The sequence below is a fragment of the Callorhinus ursinus genome, unplaced genomic scaffold (genome assembly GCF_003265705.2).
Source record: "Callorhinus ursinus isolate GAN/ISIS: 27379988/994484 unplaced genomic scaffold, GSC_fseal_2.0 scaffold77, whole genome shotgun sequence".
Classification (NCBI taxonomy): Eukaryota; Metazoa; Chordata; class Mammalia; order Carnivora; family Otariidae; genus Callorhinus; species Callorhinus ursinus.
Genome location: NW_027397139.1, coordinates 606,989 through 617,854, shown reverse-complemented (window position 1 = coordinate 617,854; position 10,866 = coordinate 606,989). Strand labels below are relative to the sequence as shown.

The following is a 10,866-nucleotide window of genomic DNA, read 5'->3' as shown; positions in this document are numbered from 1 at the left end:
TGGGACTCGATCCCAGGACCCTGGGATCATGACCTGAGCCGAAGGCAGACGCTTAACGACTGAGCCACCCAGGCGCCCCTGCAGATGTAATATTTCTATAGTACAGACATGAATATATATAATATAGTGCTGATATATTGTAATTAAATGTTACTATATATTAACATTTGTATTATCTATATATAATAAGTACATATAGTGCAGGTGTGTGATATGATTTTCATCTGTATGTTGTAACCACTTTGCCACTGGAACAAAGCTCCGGGAGCATCACGAGATAGAGTGTCTTCATTATCTTTCACAGCTGCCCTCTTCCAAGTGCGTAAAATGTTGGCAAGAAAGACAGCTTCTACAATCATTCTCAAGGGACAATAATCTTCAGAATCTCATTTTGGTCACTGGGTCAGATTCCTAGGGCTGCCATTAACAAATCCCAGGACGGGTGGTGGAAACAACAGCAACTCCTTCTGTGAGGGTTCTGGAGGCTGGAAGTCTGATATCCAGGTGTTGGCTGGGTTGGCTCTTCCTGGAGGCTGTGATGGAACAATGTGTTCCATGCTCGCTGGGCTCCTGGTGGCTCTGGGCAATCCTTGGTGGTCCTTGGTTTACAGACTCATCATGGCAATCTCTGCCTCTATCATTACATGGCCTTTTTCTCTGGGTGTCTCGGTGTTCTCTCCTCTGCCTATAAGGACACCAGTCATTAGATTTAGGGCCAACCCTACATCCAGAATTTCATCTTGGGATCCTCAACTGATTCCACTGCCAAGGCCCTATTTCCAAATAAGGTCACATTCTGAGATTCTGACATGAATTTTGGGGGAGCATCATTCAACCCAATATAGCCAATAAAATACCCCTAACCAGGATCCAGGAGACACCCCTTCACATTTTTGTCCCATTTAAAGCTTCTCCCTTCCCCTGAGCTTCGGGCTGGATGCCTGGAGCAGTCGGGGTGGGGATGCCCAAAAAGCTGCTCTGTCATCTCCTCCATGATGTTTTCCCCTGTTGCCCATTGTAAGCTGGCATGCCACCTACTGCTAATTCTCCTTGGGGGTGGGTGAGGGGGAACCTCTGAACTAGCCTTGCCTTGATGTAGGCTGTCATGGGTTGAACTGTTTCCCCTTGTTATGGTCTGAATACTTATGTCCCTCCAAAACTCATATGTTAAAACTTACCCCAACATGATTATATTAGAAGGTGGGGCCTTTGGGAGGGGATCAGGTCATGAAGGTGAAGCCCACGTGAACTGGATCAATGTCCTTATAAAAGAGGCCCCAGACAGCTCCCTTCTGCCAAGTGAGGACAGAGTGAGAAGCCGCTATGAACCAGAAAGCAGGTTCTCACCAGACACTGAATCTGCTAGTGCCGTGATCTTGGACTTCGAGCCCCCACAACTATGAGAAATAAATGTCTATTATGTATACATGTCTTGTATTGTGCTAGAGCAGTCACATGAACGAAGACACACCCCAACATGCAGCACCTCAGGATGTGACTTATTTGGAAAGTGGGCTCATTGCAGATGTGGTCATTCACATGGGTCCTAACCCAATATGACTGGTGTCCATATGAAAAGGGGCGAGTTGGACACAGACAGGCACACAGGGAGAATGCCACGTGAAGCTGAGGGCAGAGACTGGGGTGATGCTTCTGTAAGCCAAGGAACTCCAAAGATGACCAGCAAATCACCAGGAACTAGGAGAGACGCATGGAACCCGTTCTCCATCATGGCCTCCGAAGGAGCCAACTCTGTCCACACCTTGATCTCAAACTTATCATCTCCAGAACTGAGAGAATAGATTTCTGTTGTTCTGGCCACTCAGTCTGGGGAACTTTGTCATGGCAGCCCAAGCTGACTAATACATAGTTCATGCTCTTTTCTCAGTGCCCAATGGTGACTTTCCTCAGTGTCTGCCTCTGAACACAGATCTCCAGGTTCTTTCTACTGGCTTCCAGCCAAAAGCCTTTAGGAGCCCCTCCCTGAGGTCCATGTCAGTCACAGGGAAAAATCAGTGTCCCACAGCAGGTGGACGTGCAGTGTTCTCCCAACCCTGCTGTCTACTCGGCCATTTCCAGCTACCACCTCTCCAGTGGATAAGTTTCAGTCCAACAAAGTCCAGAGTCACACACTCAGTTCTCCAAGAGGGTTTCCAGAATCTTCTCTCACTTGGCCCATGGTTGGGGGGTGATGAGCAACACACTGCACACCAGCTCTCTCCAGAGGAAACCCTCTTCTCTTCTTTCTAGGGGTCAACCATTTCACACCCTTAAAGAAGGTGAGGGATGAAGGGAAACAAACTGGTTTTGAGTCAGCCCCTTTGCCAGTTCCACGTAAGTGGTGGTATCCAGGGTGGTCTGGGTGATGCCGCTGTAACGTCCAACCCCAAACCTCAACAGCTTAACACAACACATGCTTGTTTGATTGCATTATGTGTATCTGGCACTAGGGTTCCTCCCTGACATGTGCTTGCACCATTTTTGTGAGGAGAATGGGGTACGGCGAGTCACCCGTAGAGTCACACTGGCTCTTAAACCTTCCGCCTGGAAGAGACACACAACAGCCACTTCTCACATTCCACTGACCAAAGTATATGCAGTCTGCTGCATGTAAATTTTACCTTTAAAAAAACCTGTAAGTAATATGGAACTCTAGTTCATGATTCACATGCTGAAGGGTTTAAGGGCGAAATGGATGGATAGCTGCAGCTTACTTTGAAATAGATGGAGTGATGGATGGATGTAGACAGCTGGCTGGACAGAGGTGTGATATAGCAAATGGAGCAAATGCTAGCCTTGTGGAAACCACGTGGTGAGTCAGAGGATGTTGACTATACAGGCCGTTCAAGTTTCTTGTATGTGTGAAATTTTTCATAGTAAATTGTTGGGGGGGGTGGTAAGGAAAAGTAAGAAAGAGAAAGCACGAATGGGCTGGTGTTGGCCATGTGACTTTACCCGACGAGTGGGATTAATTCAACCTCAGCCATTCAAGCCCAAAGACAACACTCCTCCCCCAAAGTTAATAAAGACATTTGCCACAAACTCTGGTGGCTGTTTGCAGTTACTCCTGGGCTGTGGACCATTCATCGAGATGGAGAAGTCCTTCTGAGGCTATCAAAACATGGGCCGGGCCACGAGACCCCAGTAACCATCCCTGAATTTTTTCGGGAGTCAGTCAACCGATTTGGGACATATCCAGCCCTTGCAACAAAGAACAGTGAGCAGTGGGAAGTTCTGAATTTCAACCAGTACTATGAGGCTTGCCGGAAGGCTGCAAGAGCCATGATCAAGGTAAATGAGTTATTCATTCATTCATTCATCACTTAGTCAATCATTCATTCTACATACACATACCTATGGTATAAAATGCATGAGACACCATAAGACATGAAGGTACTGGTGAGAATTTTTCCTTTAATCCTTGACCCCTTCCCTTATGGAGGCAGCCACCATTGCCAGTTTTTTGTAAATCCTTTTGGGGAATAAACTACGTGTATATATTATAAAATTTCTCTACATGCAAATTTTTACACACATGGTAGCCTACTCTACCCATGATTCTGTATCTTGCTATTTTTTTGCCTTTTTTAAAAGATTTTACCTATTTATTTAAGAAAGGGAGAGAGAGAACACAAGCAGGGGGAGGGGCAGAGGGACAAGCAGACTCCCTGCTGAGCATGGAGCTCAACTCAGGGCTTGATGCCAGGACCCAGAGATCATGACCTGAGCTGAAGTTAGATGCTTAACTAACTGAGCCACCCAGGCACCCCACATCTTGCTTTTTAAAATCTCTATGTGTTAGTTAGCTACTGCTGCATAACAAATTACCCCAAAATTTAGTTGCAGGGTCTCTCAGGAGGCTGTAGTCAAGCTGTCCATCTGAAGGCTTGACTAGGGCCAGAGGGTCCACTTGTAAGCTTCCTTACATGGCTCACTATTGGCAGGAGGCCTTGGTTCCTTGTTCCCTGGCCTTCTCCATTGGGCTGAGTGTCCTCAGACTATGGCAGCCCAGAACGAGTGATCCAAAGAGAGCGTGAACAAAATGGGAACCATATCTTCTGATAGCTTCCATAACTTAATCTCAGTGGTGACATACTACCCCTTCTTCCATAGTCTACTGGTTACACAGACCAGCCTTGACACAGTGTGGGAGGGGATTATACAGGAACACAAACCCCAAGAGGTGAGAATCATTGGGGACCATCTTGGAGGATGGCTGCCACATTCTGAGATCCTTCCACATTGATTCACTAAAAACAAATCCAAACTCTTTTCAGTGACTGCAAATATATATGTAACAATATTGGCATAACCAGCCCCCTACTAGTGGGTACTGACAGTGTTTCCAGGCTTTGCTACCATATACGGAGCCACAGAGAACCTTCTTTGAACAATGAATTCTTATAGAGATAGTGCCTCTATATGCCTACCAACAGTGTGTGAGAGAATCTGCTCACCTATTATTCTTGCCAACATCATATTATAAAAAATGTTCATATTGGCTACTTTGATAGGCATGTTAGGCAGAATTCTACAATGACCCCCCCAGATTCCCAACCCCTGGTATATTCACACTGTACAGACAGACTCCCCGCTTTGAGTATGGGCAGGACTTGTGACTATGATGGGATTTTCCTCCTGTGGTGGCAAAGGTGAAGAGATTTTGCAGATGAAATTAAGTTCCCTGATCAGCTGACTTTGAGTTCATCAAAACAGCAAATACTCTGGTGGGCCTGACCCAATCAGGAAAACCATTAAAAGAAAGATTTTTCTGCTGGCTTTGAGGAAGCACATTGCCATGTTGTGGACAGAGCTATGTGGCAGGGGACAACAGACCACCTCTAGGAAAGCAGTCCTCAGCTGACAACTAGGAAGAAAATAGGACCTCAGCCATTTAAACCACAAGGAAATGAATAATCCAAACAGTCTGCAAGTGTGGGAGAAGATCCTCAAGCTTCAGAGGAAACCACAGTCCCTGCAGATATCTTAACTGAAGATTCAGGAGATCCTAAGCAGAGGACCCAGTTAAGCTGTCCCCAGACTCCTGACCTATGGAAACTGCAATAATAAATGTGTGTTGTTTTAAGCTGTTAAGTTTGTGGTGCTATGTTATGCAGGAGTAGATGATGAATATGATAGGTATCTCCTACTGTAAAAGGGAATGCCTGGTGGTTTTGACTTATAGGAAATGCTGTCACATTTTGACCCAGACCTGAGTTCCTCTCTCCCCTCCCCCTGACACCCATGTGTCTTCACCTAGAGATGATGAGAACTGTCTGTTAGGACTGAGTTTCTGCTTGTCTGCCCCACCACCGTGCTGTGATTAGTTCACCTCTCCTGAGAGATGATCCTCTTTGGCTATGTCCTTAGATCTGGGGATTCAAAGATCTTTGCTCTCCTAATCCTCAAGGATCTAAACAGCAATAAATCCACTTATCTACATATTAATAGAGACTGTCTACCTGCAAAGAAGACAGCCTGTTTGTTACTAAGCCGAAATACTTGTTATCATGTTCTGAATATCTTCCAAATGCTTACATTTTCCCCAAGAACAGTGGGTCATTGCCAGCCTTGCCCCATATGACTAAAAGAGCCAACAAAGTTAGAGTTTCCCAAAACTCCATGTAGTCACATTGGGAAAAGCCAGCATTGAGCCTAAAATCTGGGGTGTGGCAAAACCTGGGCTTCCCCCAAGAAGGATCACCTTCATGTTTGGATTTCCTGGTTCATCCTCAAGTACATTCAGATCAAGGCTAAACCTTTATTTCTTTTTAAAGATTTATTTATTTGACAGAGAGAGAGCACAACCAGGGAGAGCAGCAGGCAAAGGGAGAGGGAGAAGTAGGCTCCCTGTGGAGCAGGGAGTCTGACGTGGGGCTTGATCTCAGAACCCTGGGATCATGACCTAAGCCAAAGGCACATGCTTAACCCACTGAGCCATCCAGGTGCCCTAAGGCTACACCTTTAAAAGTGCAATTTATCACCACTTCAAGCTTTCACTCTTGGAGTACTTTTGTTATTACAAATAAAAATAAATTCACACCTATTAAGATGGCCATTATCTTAAAAAAAAAGAAGAAAATAATAAGTATCAGTGAGGATATGGAGAAACGAGAGCCCTTGTGCATTGCTGGTGGGAATGTAGAATGGTGCAGCCGTTATGGAAAACAGTGTGCTGGTTTCTCAAAAGATTAAACACAGAATACCATATGACCCAAAACTTCCCCCCAAAATTCAAAGCAAGGACTCAAATAGATACTTGTACACAATGTTCACAGCAGCATTATTAACAACAGTCAAAATGTGGAGGCAACCAAGTGTCCACTGGTGGATGAATGGATAAGACACAGTGTGGTCCATCCATCCAACAAATTATTATTCGGTCTAACGACGGGAGGACATTCTGACACCTTCCACAATGTGGATGGACCTTGAGGACACTCTGCTCAGTGAGAGGAGCCAGACTTAGAAGGACATATCCTGCAGGACCCCACTCCCAGGACGTCCCCAAAGGAGTCCCGTCCACAGAGACAGACAGGAGATGGTGGGAGCCAGGGCTGGGTCAGGGGGTGGGGAGTCCGTGCTTCATGGGGGCAGAGTCTCAGTTTGGGGAGATGGAAAGTTCTGGAGATAGATGGTGGTGACGATTACACAACAGTGTGAGTGTGCTTCATGCCACTGAGCTGTGCGCTAAAAATTGCTATGTACAGTTTACCACAATAAAAAATAAAATACATACAAACAAAAAAAATTAATGGTACATTGTGTAGAGGGAGGCAAACCAGCCTCCCAACAGTCACAAAAATATCACACCCCCAATTTTAGGTTCAACACTGGCTTTTCCCAATGTGACCTCATGGGCTTTGGAGTCTGCTTTCACACGTCCCAGTGAGCAGATCCCACCCAGAAATAAAACGTCTTTGTATTTCTGCTTTCTGTCTGTTTTTGCCTTCCCAGCTGGGCCTGCAGCGTTTCCACGGAGTTGGCATCCTGGGGTTTAACTCCATTGAGTGGTTTATTGCTTCCCTTGGATCCATCTTAGCAGGGTAAGACTGTGGGCTTGGTTGACTCTAAATGTGGGCGAGCTCTACTCTGGGCTAGCAGCCCTGGGCTGGCTCTGACTGAGATGTGATCGGGGATTTCGGGTGCAACCCCAGGTTAGGAGGCAAGACAGACACACCAACCAACCAATCTGACAAAGGACTAGCATCTCAGGTATATAAGGTGCTTCTATAACTGAGTAATAAAAACAAAAGGAGGGGCAGCTGACTGGCTGTTGGTAGAGCATGTGACTCTCGATCTCAGGGTCATGAGTTTGAGCCCCATGTTGGGCATAGAGATTACTTTAAAAAAATCTTTAAAGAAAAAAAAGAAAGATTTTAAATAAGCAAAAGACTTGAACAGAAAGCTCACAAAGGGAAGTAGCCAACAAGCGCAAGAAGAGATGCTGGACGTCGTTAACCACCAGGGAAATGCAAATTTGAAAAAACAAAATGGTTAAAGGCAAGAACAAAAGGCAGCAAAATGAAGGGAACAGGTCTGAGTGGAGGTCCAAATCCCACCTCTAGCATCTATTGCCTTGGGACCCTGAACAAATGACTTCACTGCCCTGAGGCTGTTTCCTCATCTTTAAAATGGGATGCTGAGGGCTCTGTGACTGGCCATCACAGTGACATCATAGGACTTGCTGCTTTCATCACCCTTATTTTGTTGCTTCATTTCATCATGGTTAAGTTGTGGAGGGAGGGAAGCTGGTACCAAGGCTGCAAACTCAGAACCTGTCCTGTAGAGCTTTCCCCTCCCCCCACCTTCCAGGACATTCCCACCTTAAAGATGTGAATGTGTGAGCACATGCACGTGCACGTGTGTTTTCTTTTCCCAGGGGTCTTTGCGTTGGTATTTATGCTACCAACTCTGCGGAGGCTTGTCAGCACGTCATTACTCATGCCAAAGTGAACATCCTGCTGGTTGAGGATGACCTACAGTTAAAGAAAATCCTTTCGGTAAAGCCCAAACCCAAACACTGCCCACCAGTCCCCCAGAGGGTTTGCAGAGCTCTGACAAACGGTCCCGTTGCTCCCAGGTGGATGCTAATGATAGGTGGGGTGGTGGGGCTGGCCCCATTCTCGGGTTCAGCAAGTGTCCTCCATGGCTACTTTGGTATAACTAGGGGGAGCAGGGTGGAGTGGCAGGGCTCTAATTTCCGATTTGTATTAAGTTCATTTCCTCCTAAGCTTCTATTTTTTTTGTAAATGCTCTTTATTTATTTTTTATTTAAAAAACTTTTTTTAAGTAGGCTCCCTGCCCAGCATGTAAGCTTCTGTTTTTAAAATGGGTTTTTGTACTATTTTATATACAGCCCACTGTTTATTTTCTTTTAGAAATGTAATTATTTTGAGGCTTACACCCCCTTGTAATTGTCATTTTTTAAGTAACTGTCATCATTTCTGAAATGCTTCTGGCTTTCTCTTCTATTTCCTTCCTAAGTTCTACCACTTCCTATTTCACCTTTTTCTGGTATGGCTCTCTTCCCTCAGTGCTTGTACGTTTGCTTTGTGTTCTTCCTTTCCAGCTGTGTTTACTTTGTTATGTTTTAAATCTTATGTTGGAATGTTGGGTGGCAATTTTCCTTTGCTTTGTGGTGACTTTTCTTTATGCACAAAATTTGGCTCCCCTCTTACTCCCTTTTTTTTTTCTTGTAGTATCTTCGTATGGATATTGTAGAAAGCTTTTCAGTTACTAGTGTTTGAATGAGCTGCAATTTCCTGACCCAGCTTTTGGCAGGAGGATCCCATGGGGAGAGGAGTCCTCAGGAGGGTGAGCCTAGGTGGCCAGATTCACCACTCGGCCCAAGGGCCCTGTGGCTATTGCATCAATATCGTATTTCTGAGTTACACACTTCTCTACTTTTTAATGTCTCTGGAGTTGAGATGTGTCTTGCTGTCATTGGCATCCTCCAATCATCGTTGGTCATGTTTTCCCACATTTTAACATCTCTGAAGTTAGGGTAGACTTTCCAGACTCGTGAAATCCAGATAGACTCAATGAAATAGAACACTCTGCCACCAAGCCTCCTTGGACACCTAATTCCTGTCCTGGTTCAGGAAGAAGAGACTTCTCCCTCCAGCTTTGAGCATTCTGAAATTGCTTTCTTAAGTGAAGCCTCTGCGGTCCCCCATACTCATGTCATTCCCTACTTGTTCTGTTCATAGCAGAACAAACTGTGGGATGGGTGGTGGGTGAAGACTGGGTCCTTTTTGCCAAATACTGGCTTACAGTTTGGGTTTTTCCACCATTGGAAAATACCGCATACACTTTGTATGCAAGATTCAAAGCCAGGCTCCTGACAGACTCCTCCCAAACTGGATATTTAGTTCCGCTTGGAAATCTTTTATTCTAGGCAATACCCATGGCTTACAGCCCTCCACTCTTCAGTGATTCCCTGCCTCCAGACTCCTCGCCACTGCCTCCGAGGTGTGGCGGACCTGGCCCTCACCATCCTTTCCTGCCTGCATCCCTAATCCTCTCCTCCCATCCGCATCCTAGCCATCTGAGACTTTATATATTCCTCAAACATCCCTGGCCATTGTCTGCTCCAAGCTTTCTGGATGTTGGTTCCCTCTCTCTCTAGAAACCTCCTGTCCAAATATTACCAGAGCTTCTGTCTTCTTCTCTCAATCCATGCTGGAGACTTGGTTATACTTATAATTACCATACCGGATGTTGGAAGTGACTTTGTCATTGGACTGGCTAGACATGTTGTAGAGGCGCACCCCTTCCTTTGCATCAACAGGGTACAAGAATCCCGCAGGTGTGGTCAACTGAACCTTAGAGCCCCCAGTATAGGTAGAAAGTCCTGCACTTGTCCAGGTTCCAGTCACCTTTACAGAGGATTTTTGTTGCCTAACTCTAGCTAGGAGATTAGCTGGATCCTGGGAGCACAGTGCAGGGGGCGGGCTCACGGACCAACAACCACTACTCTGTGAGGGTAGCAAGACTCAGGAGGCTGTTGTCTTCACGGGCCTTGAAGTGTTGGAGGCTACTGATACGAAGCACAAAGAACCCCATCCCAAAATCAGGTTGTGTCCTGTCAGGACAAAGAGCAGTGTTGTACGGGCTGGGCAGGGGAAAGAAAAGAGGCTGGGTAACTGTGGGAGATTGCTTAGGAAGGGCATCCACCCTCAGTCTCTTCCAGGGCCATGAGACCCATGTGGTACTTTCTTTCAGATTCCGCAGGGCAAGATGGAGACCCTAAAGGTGATCATCCAGTACAAGCTGCCAATGAAGGAGAGCAATAATAACCTGTACTCTGTAAGTGTGGGAGGGGTCCTCTGAGTCAAGGGGAAGGCAGGCCCCACAAGGCAGGCAGACGGGGCCTTTAGGGCCTTCCTTTTTCTTCCTGGCGTGAAGGGTCTGATTTATGGGAAGATATCTGTTCTGGTTATTTATTGCTGTGAAACAAATCTCCCCCAAAATTGGTGGCTTAAGACAACAACAATCATTTTTTTTTTAGAACATTAAAGCAACTGAAAAAATACTACATCACTGAAAATTAGGTGTGTGAAAACCCACAGCATTAGGTTTAAATATTTACTTGATATCCAAACCAGAATTTGTTATAATTTTCCTTTGGCTTTAATATGTGCCATGTCATCAATAACAGTGTCACTAAAACCATGAACCATTGTTTAATATGAACAAATATGAATACGGGGCTGAGCATTTCTGCCATGGCTCGGACCAGCTGCCCTGGTAGAGCTTGTCTTTATTTAAATTTTTGATATTTCAAAAAAAAATTTTTTTTTATATTTCTTTCATCATAGATTTTTTTTTGGTGTGGTTAGTGACAAAATATATTGCATTAAA

At 45.4% G+C, this 10,866-nt stretch overlaps 1 protein-coding gene across 3 annotated transcripts in view; it reads left to right on the top strand.

Moving 5' to 3' along the window:
* The window catches only part of LOC112815461 (long-chain-fatty-acid--CoA ligase ACSBG2-like), a 36,933-nt gene that overhangs the window by 10,169 nt on the left and 15,898 nt on the right, over positions 1-10,866 (top strand). For 2 of the 3 annotated variants that reach the window (XM_025861486.1, XM_025861484.1), the window contains exons 3-7: positions 2,251-2,334; positions 3,062-3,291; positions 6,958-7,046; positions 7,883-8,003; positions 10,228-10,311. In XM_025861486.1, coding sequence (XP_025717271.1) covers positions 2,251-2,334; positions 3,062-3,291; positions 6,958-7,046; positions 7,883-8,003; positions 10,228-10,311 — 608 coding nt within the window. The remainder of the gene's footprint in view (positions 1-2,250; positions 2,335-3,061; positions 3,292-6,957; positions 7,047-7,882; positions 8,004-10,227; positions 10,312-10,866) is intronic. The other variant, XM_025861485.1, reaches the window with a different exon arrangement.